General features: G+C 46.4%; 1 protein-coding gene across 1 annotated transcript in view; it reads left to right on the forward strand.

Moving 5' to 3' along the window:
- RAB12 (RAB12, member RAS oncogene family) overlaps window positions 1–15,631 on the forward strand; it is a 62,556-nt gene that overhangs the window by 25,601 nt on the left and 21,324 nt on the right. The window contains exon 4 of the mRNA XM_024763671.1: window positions 12,171–12,352. Coding sequence (XP_024619439.1) covers window positions 12,171–12,352 — 182 coding nt within the window. The remainder of the gene's footprint in view (window positions 1–12,170; window positions 12,353–15,631) is intronic.

Genomic DNA, 15,631 nt, shown 5'->3' on the forward strand with positions numbered 1-15,631 from the left:
AGCCCAGGTTCTAGGCACGCGGGCTTCAGTAGTTGTGGCATGCAGGCTTAGTAGTTGTGGCTTGCGGGCTCTAGAGCACAGGCTCAGTAGTTGTGGCACACGGGCTTAGTTGCTCCACGGCATGTGGGATCTTCTTGGACCAGGGCTCGAACCCATGTCCCCCACGTTGGCAGGCGGATTCTTAACCACTGCGCCACCAGGGAAGCCCAATACTTTTCTTATAATACAGAATAGTACAAGGAGAGAATGAAATACTTATACAAAAGAAGTGAAACAGGATGAACAGATAAAGGAAAATAAAATAGCAGTTGCTTTTCATAGGGGAAAAAAGACATTTAGAAAGGCACACGAGCCGTGTAGAGTAGATGGTAATGGGCCGTATGATGGGAGGGGAAGCTACTGCAGAAAGAAAGGGGAAGTCCCCAGGATTGAGGAGCAGAATCAAGAAGAGACGTCTCAGCACGCTCGGGAAGGACTGGATAGGTCGCCAGAGTTCGCGGTAGGGGAGCAGGTGGCAGAAGGGGGAACAAGGGCAGGGGAGAACCTGGCAGGAGTAGGAGTGGTTTGCATTCTTGGGACCATGGAGGTCAGGTCCACCAGAAGCAGACACAACTGGAGTTTGACCCAATGAAACACCATGAGTCAGAGTCTAAATTGGACCTGACTGCGGGGCCCTCTCATTATGGAAATGGACCACAATGAGGGGAGCCGCAGAGATCCAAGTAAGCAGTAATCACAGGCACTCGGCTGGGTCCAGTTCAGTCCACCAGGGGGCCCATCTGGGGAGGCGTTCAGTAGTAGCCTGTCCCTCAGGTGAAGGAGGGGGAAGGAGTTGACTTTTTTTTTTTAATTGAGGTAGAGTTAATGTACAATGTTGTGTTATTTTCAGGTGTACAGCAAAGTGATTCAGTTATACATATTTTTTTTCGGATTCTTTTCCATGACAGGTTTTTTACAAGATATTGAATATAGTTCCCTGTGCTATACAGTAGGTACTTGTTTGTCTATCTTATATATAGTAGTATGTGTATGTTAATCCCAAGCTCCTATTTATCTCCCACCACACCCTGCCCCGAGGATTCAACTGAGAGAGAGCCACTGGGTTCTGTTGATCTGCTCTTTGCAGACTCGTGAGCTACAGGGATGCACATGCACGTGGTCCCACCTGTTCTAATCCCTGGCCTCGCCATCTCAAGGGAAATGGGTTAAGGTCAAAGTGCACGCTCCGGGGGGGGGGCCCAGATGAAATTGTCCTGGGTCCAGAGCAATGCAGTCATGCCCCTCTCTCCTGTCACTGCAGAGGGCCCAGGTGAAATTGTCCTGGGTCCAGAGCAATGCAGGCACGCCCCTCTCTCCTGTCACTGCAGAGGGCTGGTCCTAGCAGAGGGAGAGTTGATCCCAGGACATCCCCCTAAACGGTGGAAGCAGCTACAAGTGACTTCATTTTTTTAGTCACACCCTCTTCCTTACAGTTATATGTACAGCCCAGTCCATCCTCTCCTTGTAGCTCTGTTTTGACATTCCAGAAATTCTCTGAACTCTGTATTCTCCTGTTAGGATGTTTTCTGTAAAGCATTGCAGTTACTTCAAGAGTAGATGAAACTGCATTTCTCAAGCAGGAAAATCTTCTGTTTTTCCTAAATTAGAAAACTATTTACACCTCATTTATGGTGAGATAGGAGATCCCACAAAGCAAAGCGATTTTCTACTAAACATTATTTACCATTTTCGGTGACAATTCTGACACGCTGGGATTAGCACAATTTAAATGTATTCAGAGGCCATATTTAACACTAAGAAAATTGAAAACGTCTAAAAAGATCTCTTGACTATCCCCTCTTCATGTTCCACCTGGCATGGCAACCATTTACACTTGATGCTGTGTAACTGACAGATTCAGAGCACACTTGGCAGTCGTTGAGGATAGGTAAAGAGAGCGTGGTTTTGAAAGCATTCAAAAAGTTACAATCCATTACACACACACACACGCACGCACACGCACACACGAAACACCCGGTTAGAACCAATAAGCAGTTCAGCAAAGTTGCCAGATATGAAGTCAACAGGCAAAATTCAGTTGCACCTCTATGTATTAACACAAGTGTTCTCTCCAAAACAAATAAAAGGTAAATATATGAGGTGATGAGTGTGTTATTTAACTCAATGGTGGGAATTCTTTCATAATGTATAAATATATTAAATCATTTCATTGTACCCTTTAAATATCTTACCATTTTTATTTGCCAATTATACCTCAGTAGAGCTTAAAAATCAAAAATAAAAAGGAAGGAAACTCTGACACACGCTACCACACGCATGACTCTGAAGGCCATCATGCTAAGCGAAATGAACCCCGTCACAGAAGGACAAATACTGTATGATTCCATTTATATGAGATCCCTAGAGTATCAAATCACAGAGATAGAAAGTAGGATGGTGAGGGCCAGGGGCTGGGGAGAGGGAGATAGGGAGTTATTGTTTAATGACGACAGTTTCAGTTTGGGAAGATGAAAGAATTCTGGAGAGGATGGAGGTGATGGTTGCCCGACAATGTGAATGTAATTAACGCCATCGAACTCTACACTTAAAAATGGTTAAGATGATAACATTTACATTATGTGTATTTCATCACAATCAAAAATAAAAATAAGAGAGTTCCCTGGCAGTCCAGTGGTTAGGACTCAGCGCTTTCACTGCTGAGGGCTCGGGTTCAATCCTTGGTCGGGGAACAAAGATCCTGCAAGCTGTGCAGCGTGGTCAAAAAGAAAAAAATAAAATAAAATTTAAAAAGTTATATTCCTAGACAGATTCATTTGTGTCATATTTTAGATTACACACGTAAGTGATATCATATGGTATTTGTCTTTCTCTTTCTGACTTACAACAAGGTCCTACTGTATATAGCACAGGGAACTATATTCAGTATCCTGTGATAAACCATAATGGAAAAGAATTTTTTTAAATGTATATGTGGGGCTTCCCTGGTGGATTTAGCAGAAATTAACACAACGTTGTAGATCAACTACACTTCAACAAAAAAAAATGCAAAAAAAGTTATATTCCTTCTAAACTAGATTTTGTCTGAAAGCATGTTAATAATCAAACCAATAGGGACTTCCCCGGTGGTCCAGTGGTTTAGACTTCACCTTCCAATGCAGGGGGTACGGGTTTGATCCCTGGTTGGGGAGCTAGGATCCCGCATGCCTCACGGCCAAAAAAACCAAAATATATAAAACAGAAGCAATATTGGAACAAATTCAATAAAGACTTTGAAAATGGTCCACATCAAAAAAATCTTTAAAAAAAAAATAAAAGCAATAAACAATAATGCAACACAATAGGCTCCTGTCGTCACCCTTGGATTGAGGAGACTGAGGCCGACCAGCTGGTATTTCTGCACGTTGGAAGCTGTGGGAGAGCAGATTTTGACTCAACGCTATCATTAGTATACCAAAAAAATGTCAAAATCAAACACTAAAAGATTAATAATACAAATGATAAGCTATACCAAGACAAGGCAAAGAAATCAAGTTACTTCAACATTATAGAATTTAAAAAGTGCAATAGTAGGGTGCAGTGATGCTGTCCAGGTTGTCACAGCACCTGGCCTGAGTCTCCAGGAATGAGTGAGACACCCAGATGGGTTCCAACACTGGGAGCGTGTTTCTTTGCAGCCCTTGATGTGAGACCCAGAGCAGCTCCCTCCGTCGGACCACGAACTGAAGCAGCACAAGGATAACAGCCTTGAAACCGTCACCTGAACGTGCATCACTTACCACCCTCACTGTGCTCAGCCCCTCACAGCGTGGCCGGCACAGAAGAGCTGCCTGAAAACTCATTGTTGAATTGTTCAACAACACCGTGCGGTGAATGGCATTATTATTATCATTAGCTTACGGACAGGAACTCTGGGACTCCGAGAGGTTAAGCTACGTGTCAAGGTCATCATCCAGCAGTGAAGCCAGATGTTCTCGGCCCCAGACCCAGCTCTGTCCTTCTAAGGCTCCTCCAAAACTTTCCGTTTCCCACACAACAGTCAGAGGGATCCTGTAAGGAGGTCAGTTGGATCAAGTGACTCCCTTGCCCTCAAACCTCCAAGGCTCCCCCCCACCACTGGTCAGAAATCAGAAAAAAGCATTAAGGGAACCCCAAGGAGAGCCTGGTTCATGTTCCATTTGGTGGGGGACTCGGAAAGAAGTGTCTTGATTGCCACCTGAGAAATCTGAAGGGTGGGAGATGCAACGGCCCTGCAGGTAGCGGAAGGGAGGAAGGGGTGGTCGTGTGGGAAGCCGGCACCCCCAAAGGGGCACGGATGCTTCCTGTGGGCCAGCCGTGGGCCACCTACCTTCCTGTGGGCCAGCCATGGGTTAGATCTTGTCCAGGAGGGACACCTGGATAAGCAAAGAGCCACAGGTCATGCCAGACTCCTATGGCTCTGGGAGAAGTACAAACAGTGAACCAGAAGGAAGTGGTTACCTCCAATTAGGGAACTGCACGTGGGCGACACCTGCTCGCGTGGGTGGGCAGAGGAAGGTCTCTGAGGCACTCGCACAAACGCCCACGAAAGAAAGAGTCAGCCTTGAGCCTCTGCCAGCACCAGAGAGCAAGAAGCCAACTCATGGCAGAACCAACCCAACCCTGATCATTCCTTGTCTTGTCTCCCCAGGACCCCAGGTGACCCCCAACCCTGCAGGTGTCAGAAACAAGGTTAGCCAACTGGAGGGTTTGGGAAGAAATAGAACACTGGACAATGAGAGAAAGACCCTCTCCCAGCAGCAAACTTCCCACCTGGTAGAGGAGAGACACCTCAATTAAATCAAGTTTGAGTTTAGAAAATTGCAGGGCACTAGAGACACTCTTTTCTGTATTGAGACGATTTGCATTACGTAAGTGACTTCCAAAAGTCAGACAGCTGCTGGAGCTTTCACCCAGGCACCGAGAAAAACTAGTTCCACTGAATAAATTTAAAAGAACAGTGACAGATAAAGTTATTTCACGATGGGAACTCATGAATCATGCATTCGGTGCACAAGTTACAAGTGTTCAGAAAACAGAAATAAAACTTGGGAAAATTTGATGTCTCCTGAAATACCTCTCATTACTTTTTAAATATAGGGTATTTTTTCAAATTATAAAAGTGGACTCATATGAGAATTTAGAAAATACATTAAAATATTAAAAGAAAACTTTAAAATGCCCACAATTTCCTATCCCTATTTTTAAAAGTCTGAATAGAAAGTGCCCTTTCTCAGTGGGGAAAAAAAATGGCATTCAAATGTTCCAACTATTATCTTTAATGGTGTAATGATAGGTTTTCCCTTTTGTTGCCTGTTTGCGGAAGTGGACAGCTGTAATTTTGTCTCCCCAACTCACTGCCCCTGGCATCTCGACCACCTGTCTGCACTTTCCCGGAATCAGCCTCCTCTGTCCGTGAATCTGGTTACATCAGAGCTGCGCGTGACGCCACTTTCTCTGTGGCTCTTCATGGTCTAAAGATGGAGCACCAACAAGCCAGGACAGTCAGAGGCCATCCCTGTGAATTTTGCAATAGAATAAACAGCTCTTTCCTCTTCTGGGAACTGGGAAACAGAGTGAGATAAGAGAGAAGCACCGAAAGCAACAGCTGGTGCTCAAGGGGTGTAGATGAGGTGGGAGAGGCCTGATAGAGTTGGAGTCATCCCCAAGGTCCACATGGCCTTTCTGTCTGTGGTTTCCATGTGACGGGCCCATATCTGAAAACTAAGTTCCCCTTTTTCGCTAAAGCTTGTCATTGCTGTAATCTGAAAGTATCGATAAGTACATTATTTAATATCTTTACATTTTCTTATTTTCCTTTTTTGAAAAGAAGCATGTATACTTGCTTAACTAAAATTTTCCCGGGACCTAAGACTGTCCTTATTTACATGTGGGATCTGTGTCCACTCTTAGGGACACAGAAGAAGCACACTGGATGCTTGCTTTCCATTCTGCCCCCATGTGTGTGCATTTTGTCTATTCTTAAAATAAAAATAACAGTATGAAAAAAGGGAAGAAAAATCACAACATGACAGCTGAGGGGCTGTGTGTGTGCATGTATGTGTGCATTCGTGTGTGTGATTGTGTGTACGTGTGTGGTTGTATGTGTGTACATGTGTGCTTGTGTGTACATCTGTATGCTCGTGTGTGCTATGTGATTGTGTGTGTACACGTGTGATCGTGTATGTGTGTGCATGTGTGTTGCACGTGTGTGCGGTGTGGTTGTATGTGATTTCTGTACATGTGTGGTTGTGTGTGTGCTTTGTGTTGCATGTGTGTGCATGTGTTGTCGTGTGTATTGTGTATGTACATGTGTGTGGTTGTGTGTGTCTGTCTGCTCTCTCCCTGGTCACGGTTAAAGTCATCACCGACTTCTTTTATGTCTAGTGGTGTCCAGGCTTTGGAGGTAAGCTGCTGGAGCCTTGTCCTTTCCATTACATTTTCACTGTCCATTTGCCAGCCAAGAGGAGTAGGGACAGGAAGTGTGGTCCAGCCCAGAGGCCCATATCTTGCTGGCCTTGTCTGGTAGTTACACTCTCATCTCTAAGGTTTGCTCACTCCTGGGGCTGCCTGCCTCCCTGACCTGAGGGTCACTCCTCAGGGACATCTCGAGTGGATCGGGAGGGCACAGTTCCCATCCTGCACGTGTGACTCTCTTCTCCCACCAGCCACAGCTCTTGTTACACCAACTGGACATTTGACCCAACTGGGTGGGTCAGGTGCCCTCTTTTGGAGACTCCAGATAGCTGGTTTGAGGCCCAGGAGCTGAGAGCCATCACCCAGAATCAAGCTGGTGAGGCCACCTGTGCCGTGTGTGCATCACTTCAGAGAAAGCCACCTGCCTGCATATACAAAGAACGAGGCAGCTGAGCTGAAAAAGCAGAGAAGAGACCATGGGCTCCGCAGAGGTGGGACCCGTAACCTCACAGCCTCTTGTGTGAGTTCGTGAGGGCTGCAGTAACAAAGAACCACAGGCCAGGGGCATTAAACAACAGATACTTACTTCTCACAGTTCTGGAGGCTGGAAGCCCGAGATCAAGCCATCAACAGGTTGGTTCCTTCTGAGGCCTCTCTACTTGGCATGTAGACGGCCATCTCCTCCCTGTGTCCTCACGTGGTCCTCCCGCTGTGCCTGTCTGTGTTCTCACCTCCTCTTATAAAGATGCCAATCATATTGGGTTAGGGTCCACCCACATGACCTCATTTACCTTAATTGCCTCTTTAAAGGCCCTGTCTCCAAATGCAGTCGCCTTCTGAGGTGCTTGGGGTTAGGACTTCAACACATGGATGCACTGGGGGGTGTGGGGAGACACAATTCAACCCAGAACACTCCGTCTGACTTTCCAGCTCGTGACTGTAGCGCCTCTTGGGGCCTGTACATCCTATGCTTGGGACACAAGGTAACAAATTCTAACTTTTGACCTGTGATAATTGGAGTAGATTTCGACTCCTTCTGATCACATAATTCCTGACAAAAATAATTAGTCTTGTACAGCAAAAACTGCTCTGTGGTTTTCCAGAATGGGAGGACCAGAAATGTGACTACTGCCTTCATACATGAATTTTATTTTTTTTAATTAATTTACTAATTTATCTTATTTTTTGTTGCATTGGATCTTCGTTGCTGCGCGCGGGCTTTCTCTAGTTGCAGCGAGCGGGGGCTACTCTTCGTTGCAGTGCGCAGGCTTCTCATTGCAGTGGCTTCTCTTGTTGCAGAGCACAGGCTCTAGGTGTGCGGGCTTCAGTAGTTGTGGCGCATGGGCTTAGTTGCTCCGCGGCATGTGGGATCTTCCTGGACCAGGGCTCGAACCCGTGTCCCCTGCATTGGCAGGCAGATTCTTAACCACTGCACCACCAGGGAAGTCCCCCTACATGAATTTTAAATAGCAACAATTTCCAAGTCCCTCTCTCGGTTCTGATTTTGAACTGAGCGCCAACTTGTTGAAGCATCTTCTTCCAGCTGAAATCTACCTTTGGGCTTCCATCAAAGACGCCAAATCCAAGGTGCTGTCATGAGTGTTCCTGCATCTTCACAGACACTTGGAAGTCACCCTCTGGTTCTCACTTTCTGAATTTGGGGATGTTAGATGCACTGTCCTGGTTAGAATTTTGACTTTCTCAAGGAAAAATAGAGGATAGTTTTTGGATAGAGGAGCGTAAGGGGGTTCTAGGGATTTCAGGGTTGATCAAAGAAATAGACATGACCACCAGGTGGCAGTAGTACACACAGGCTTCTCAGGTGGCCTTTGACAGGTTTGCACCCCGGGGAAGTCCCTCTGGGCTGGGACCAACCAGAGACTCCTGTGCAGGAGACCACAGCGTGGAAGAGGAGGACAGCAAGGGACCCCCTCCAGGGATACAGGGCTCACGTGGTAGGTGATGTCTCTGGGCAGAGAGTGTGGATCAGAGAGCTCCAAAGGGCACAGCAGCTTGGGGTCTTTATAGCTCCTAGAAGCTTTATCTTTCTAGTTAGCAGATGTTAGGCACAGTTTCTCAGGGTATGCAAAGCAGGCGAGCTCTAAATGGCTAAAAATCTGCTTATTGGACGTATGTTTAAAACAGCTGAATGTATAAAAACTATTTTTAACAGCCTAAAATTTAACTTTATACATTTTTAATTAAAATAGAATAGGCATAAACCAAAAAGAAGGGAAAATGTCAAGATGAAGTGTCACTGTCATTTTGTTTGCAGGGAGGAGTCAAGAAATGGAAAAAATTTCCAGGAAGAAATTCTGAGACCGTCCCAAAGCAGCTAGGTTACGTGTTACGTGTAAATGCCAGAATTAGGTACTATCCCACTTAATCTACAAATGAAACAAGGGAGTCAAGGTTTATCCTATTCAGTACAAGAATTTTTAGAATGTATAAAAATTTGAGTTTGGTTCCTGCAAACTTTTGAGCTGACACCTCTCAGCTACTGAGAAGAAATTAACACTCTGGGGCCAACATACCAAGTCCACCTGGGCTCATCCATGTGACAAGGAGACAGGGATGCTAGAAAGAGGAAGGAGATAAGTCACACAGGTTTTATTATTTTAAAAAGAAAAGCCAGTCATTAAAGAAAAACAATACACGATTATGGAGCTTCTGATTAAATGAAGGAATAGATTCTGATTCTGTAAACTCCCTAGGTGGAGCTGAGCTTCATCATCAACCAACTTGGAATTGGTTTATCCTTCTTTATTTTTGAAGGAGAAGACTTACATTTAAAACATTTGACCCAAAGATGGTTACTTTGAAAGAACCCACATAGGATTTTCTTTAAAAACGTGTGTGTAAATAATTTGTTTTTCGTAATGCAGAGTGCAAGATTTTGATGTAGACTGCCTTGTGTCAGCTACTTCCCAGATGTCTAGATTTCCCATCTTTTTGACAGGAAGGAACATGACACCCACCACAGATACACATTCTAAGGATCACTTGCTTAAGTGTCATAACTTACAATGATATGTTATTAAATAATAAAATGGAAACAAATATTGTTTGGTTGAGCCATTTCACAAAGGTAAAAACATTCAGGTCAAATGAAAGATAATATTTTAAAACTTCACCTGAGGGCTTCCCTGGTGGCACAGTGGTTAAGAACCCGCCTGCCAATGCAGGGGACACGGGTTCGATCCCTGGTCCTGGAAGATTCCACATGCCGTGGAGCAACTAAGCCCATGCACCACAACTACAGAGCCTGCGCTCTAGAGCCCGTGAGCCACAACTGCTGAAGCCTGCGCACCTAGAGCCCATGCTCTGCAACAAGAGAAGCCACCACAATGAGAAACCTGTGCGCTACAACGAAGAGTAGCCCCCGCTCACCACAACTAGAGGAAGCCTGTGCAGCAATGAAGACCCAATGCAGCCAAAAGAGGGAGTGCCTGGGCTTTCTTTTCACTTGCCCAGATGTGGGGCAGCCGGGGAAGAGGAAGGGGTGAGGCTTAAAAGATGTCAGTAGTCAAACATAAACAAATGGAGTCAGAGTCTCTGTTACAATGTCACTTCTTTCAAAGTCTGTTGGTGACTGGTCGCTGTGTGTGTTATTCAGTGCCGCCCCCTTCCCCTGACAGCAAAGTGTGTCATTGTGTTGCCTCCTTGTCTCCCAGTGCAAAACCCACATGACATTTTACAAAAATGGATAGTCAAAAGAGGAAACTGGTCACCAAAAAGGAAGGTACATCAAAGAAATGAAAAGTGTTCATGCAGGAAGGGAAACAATCTACGGGAATGGAGTTAGAGAAGAAATGGCTGGGGGCGGGGGAGGAGTGAATTGGGAGTTTGGGGTTAGCAGAGGCAAACTATTACATACAGAATGGATAAACAACAAGGTCCTACTGTATAGCACAGGGAACTATATTCAATATCCTGGGATAAACCATAATGGAAAAGAATATGAAAAGGAATATATATGTAAAACTGAGCCACTTTGCTGTACAGCAGAAATTAACAACATTGTAAATCAACTATACTTCAATAAAATAGATTTTTTTTAAATGGCTGACTGTGGGATGAGTGACCCTGCTGCCTTTCGAGAGGTCTTAGATGTGCTGACAGAGGAGCTCAGTGAAGACCTGCTTATCAACACAGCAAAGGAAAATGGTTGTGGTGAAAAGGATGAAGCCAGCCCAGAGGAACGAATGCCAGCAAAAAACTTAACATTCAATGAACTTTTGGAGATAATTCATAACATTGAACATGCAAAGAACAAAATGTTGGAAGCTGATCCAAACTTAGGAAGGAGTGTATCAATTCACCACAGCATGGAAGGGATGTCCACTCCTTATCCTGTCACGTGACAAGATGAGCACTGTTCGAGCTATTCTTGATAAGTTTTCTACAAAGACGCAAAACAGTTTATGTCCGCAGCAATGAAGACCCAACACAGCCAACTAAGCAGAGCAACTAAGCCCGTGAGCCACAACTACTGAGCCCCCGTGCGTAGAGCCCGTGCTCCTCAACAAGAGAAGCCACCACAATGAGAAGCCTGCGCACCGCAACGAAGAATAGCCCCCGCTCGCTGCAACTAGAGAAAGCCCGCGTGCAGGAAATGAAGACCCAACACAGCCAAAAATAATAAGTAAATAAAATAAATTTATTTTAAAAACAAAACAGTGAGTTAATAACAGACTCTGCATAGGTTGTTAGTAGATGTTTTCCTGACGATGCTGATTGGCAAGAGGGGTCGCCCTCATTCCTATATAAGATGAGAGAAATCCACAGCTCAGAGAGGCTCCCTGATTGTGAGCGAGCTGTGCTTAAAATAATAGAGATCTGACCATATTTTAAACATCCTAACTAATGAAAAGACTCCTATTGTGATTGCTTTTGGAACGCTAAGAATTCTCTTATCAGTGTAAGCTTCCAATTTACTTTGTGGGCAATGCTAAATTTTTACAAATCACCTTTATAGAGCAATAGCCACACGGGCTATGCATTACTAAATCCACTGCTAAATAAAGCTGAAATTTGGTGGGTTACCTGATCATTCTCGGCAAATGTGCCAGCTCCTATCATGTTTAGAACCCCGTGTTCTGAGGTGCTCAAGTTCACGCTGAGGAATTTGCTAAACAAATCCCTGGCAAGGAGTCAGAGCAGTGGCTTTCTGTATCCTTAAATCCTTTCAAATAGAAATGGCAAAACACACTGCCCGAGTCCACAATTCCTAAACTTTTGGAGTGTCAATCTTGGAGTTTCTTACTGTTTGAATCTGAACTCACTCGCTTCCCCAAAGGAGCAGCCTATTTATTTATTTTAAAAGTTAAACGGAATGAAAACTTCTGCACTTTGAATTAGGCAGCAATCAGGGCTAAAAATAACTGATTTCGCGAGTTTCCTACGGAAAATGTAAGACAGAGGTGATCAGGCTCCTTCCCAAGCGGGGTAGGTGGGGTCTGGGCCTGAGCGAGGGTGGGTCTGCACGGGACTCCCAGGGGGCGGGGGTCGAGGCGGGGGCCGGCCAGGGACTTTCAGCGCCCGGTGACAGTGCGAGTTTGTGGCAGTGATTTGGGGAATATCTCAGAGTTCAACAGGTTAGGGGGGAGACGGCTAACACACTGGCCTGGTGTTTGGGGGCTGCGCTCAATGACGGCAGGGACAGGAGGAGGGAAAAAGGAAAGGGGGCATGGAGATGGAGGAGAAGGGAAGGTGAAAGCCGCAGAAATAAAGGGTAGGCAAGAGAGGGCAGTGGAGGCAGGCAGAGCAGAGGGGGCGAGAACACGGGGGAGGCGACCCCCCAGGCCGGCCGACTTCAAGCTGCAGGTCATCATCATCGGCTCCCGCGGCGTGGGCAAGACCAGCCTGATGGAGCGCTTTACCGACGACACCTTCTGCGAGGCCTGCAAGTCCACCGTGGGTAAGGCTGGCCGGCCGGGCCGTGCATGCGGGGTCGGCCCCGGGGAGCCCCTGCCACCTCTGCCTCGCAACGGGTGGAGACCCCCGTCTCCACGCAGAGTCGTCCTGCGCCCCCGCCCTGCGCCGTCACAAGGCCGGGTGTTGCGCGGGGCCCGTCCAGCCCGGAGCTTCTCTCCCCGGAAACCCCCCGCCCACCCGTTACCAGGAAAAAGGTGGTGACAGGTGGGGGGCAGGTGGGCAGCGTGGTGGACTCGAGCTGTGCCCTGGCTAGATGGCCAGAGTGCGTCATGTCTGGTGAATTTTGATGCCCTAACTTTGCCGTCCTAGGAGTAGGGGTATTTCCACTGTCAACCCGGCTTATTTTCTAATTTTGAACTCACTTTTATGTTGCGCTGAAATAATGACGTTTTAAATTCCCTGTGGAGGATCTCCGGGGAATATTCAAACTAACGCTACACTAAGTTTCTTCCTTTAACTGTAAATGCGGGGCAGGACTTCAGCTGTGTTTGTCCGTGACCTCAAATAACCCCCCAGGGGCTCCGAAAGTGGGGAGGAGGCCTCCGGCACCGCCAGGTGCGTGAAGTATAGCGAAGTAACTACAGGACCAACCGGGTCAGGAAGTATCGTGTCCTCAGGATGTAAAATTGAAACTGCAGGGAAGTTTTCTGATGAAGTCACATGGACAGGCCTTGGCGTTGAGGTCTGTCAGGTCGCAGTCGGTAACAGCTGCCTCTATGGAAAACCCCTTAAAGGCTGTCAAAGGTAGGGGAACCCCGCAGATGAGATAGTTCTTCCAAAGGAAGATCAGATCAATCCCTCCCTATTACGTTCAGTAATAGGGAGGGATTCCCCTAGGGGAGGTCCAAGAAACAGTGAATAAATGGTAGGTAAATACGAAACTCAGAATTTAAAGTATCATTCCAAACACTTGTACAAATATTTAGTGTTGTAACCAGTGGTAGTTCCAAGGTGATACAATTTGGGGATGAACTGGCTTTAAGTTGTCATGTAACAAAACACTACTACATTTCAAATGTCTTATTGGAAGACTAACCTCCCAGTTTTTGTATTGTCCTTTTGTTTTGTTTGTGAGAATGTGTTTCCCTTCATGCTTTTTTTTATAATAGATCATTTTGGACATATTTGTGCTCTCTGTACCCTGTGTGTTTTTAAGATCTTGGCCTTGGAGTCATGACATTAAAGTTCAGTAGCGTACCTTAGACCTGGTTCAGACATCCAATCTTGGATCATATAAAGTACAGGGAGTTATTAAACCATCCAACGAGGGTTTATACTGTTATTTTAGTACCTGGCATAAGTGAAACAGAACTAAAAGCAATTCAGAATTATCCATCTTTTATGGCTCCACGCTTAAAAATATGTGAAAATGAAGAGTAACGTAGCTGTACTAGGCGAAGAGAAACTAGCACGGGAATAATGGGTGGATAACAGGGCTTGGGTGGCTGGAGAGCAAGATGGGGGATGAGCACAGGTGTGCTTAGAACTGGGCAGAGGAGAGGTGAGGAGGGGTTTTTTAAGCCGGGGCCATAGTGGGCCAATACCCGCACAGTCTGGGAAGGCATCATTAGGGGACATCGGGAATGATGTCCCAGGCCATGGAGTGTGCACCTTCTCCTGTAGCAGCAGGAGTCATAAAGGCCTCTGGGTACAGCCCTGGCAGAGTTGCATCGGGTATTTGGGAATCGGGAAGAAACCAGGAGGCGAGGGGACCAGGCAGTCGGTTTCTCTGTCCCCTTAACAAACAAGCATAAATGCACACGCCTCCCCACACCACTGCTGTTGTGGGGCTCCCTGTGAACTTGGACTTTGTCTTGGTCATGTTTGTTTCCTCCATACGTAGCCTGTAGTACTCGGCTTGATAAGTGTTTATTAGTTGTCGGAAGTTCAGAGAAAGTTGCTAACTTCTGGTCTGACCCAGAGTGTGAGAACACTTTAAGAAAGTTAACCCCCCTTCAGTCTCTGCCTGTGAGCTGCTTTTCCCTTCCACTTACCAGATCACTTACTGAGCACCTACTGTGTGCTGGTGCTGTGCTACCCACGGGGGCTTGAGTGAAGAGGACAAAGTCTCTGTCCAGATGTGGCTCAGAGCCGTGGGGCTCGGGATGCCCCAGGGTGATGAGGGCAATGTAGAGATGGGTACAGGCTGGGGAGCGTGGAGGAAGCCCCCCCAGTCGGGGTGGGATGAGAGCTGAAGGGGGAGGCTTCCTCTGCACTGGAATGCTGTAGAGATGAAGTTCATTCCCCGCGCTCCTTTAGAAAAGCGCATTTAAATGTGGCGCTGGGTGTGCTGTACAGTTGGGGTTGCCTCACCTGAATGCCTCCCGCAGGTGGCTTGTAGGGTCCTTCTGAGGCGAGTTGTTGAGTTTCGTGTCCACGGAGCACAGTCAGCTCTGCAGATTCTGCTCCGCGGGGCCCCTTGCCCTCACCCTGTATGGCTGGCAGAGTCTGGAAAAGACCATGCGCCCCGCAGCCCGGCACAGGTGCTGACCCAGGAGGGTCGCTCCAGTAATGGCTTAGCCAACCTCAGGCTGGAAGCACGCATCTCCAGTGAGTCAGGCCCACTGGACTTTCTGTAAAAGATCGTAGCAGATATCCTGAGGAATTTGAGGTAATAAACCTATTTTGTAAAGTTACAAATGAACAAAATGATTTTTTTGTTGTTGTATTATTAATCAAATCAAAAGTTGATTTGGTTTTCAAGACACACAGAACTCACCAGGGTATGAAACTGAAAAGACTGTTTTTAATAACTGACGTATTGGGACTTCCCTGGTGGCACAGTGGTTAAGAATCCGCCTGCCAAGGCAGGGGACATGGGTTCGAGCCCTGGTCCGGGAAGATCCCACATGCCGCAGAGCAGCTAAGCCCATGTGCCACAACTACTGAGCCCACATGCCACAACTACTGAAGCCCACAGCACCCTAGAGCCCATGCTCTGCAACAAGAGAAGCCACGGCAATGAGAAGCCCGCGCACCACAACGAAGAGTAGCCCCCGCTCGCCACAACTAGAGAAAGCCTGCGTGTGCACGTCAACGAAGACCCAACACAGCCATAAATAAATAGATAAATAGATAAATAAATAAATAAATAAATAAATGGTCTATTTAATGGAAATTGTCTAGGTGGAGTATTACTTTCAAATGGGATTTTGTGTTCGTGGAATTGAGTTACTTGGTCTGGTATGGCTGGCATGGTTTGACAGGGGCTTTAAAAGCCTCAGGAACAGCTTTTTGAAGTTTTAAAAATGGAAAAAAAACT

This window comes from Neophocaena asiaeorientalis, unplaced genomic scaffold (genome assembly GCF_003031525.2).
Source record: "Neophocaena asiaeorientalis asiaeorientalis breed wild unplaced genomic scaffold, Neophocaena_asiaeorientalis_V1.1 scaffold110, whole genome shotgun sequence".
NCBI lineage: Eukaryota > Metazoa > Chordata > Mammalia > Artiodactyla > Phocoenidae > Neophocaena > Neophocaena asiaeorientalis.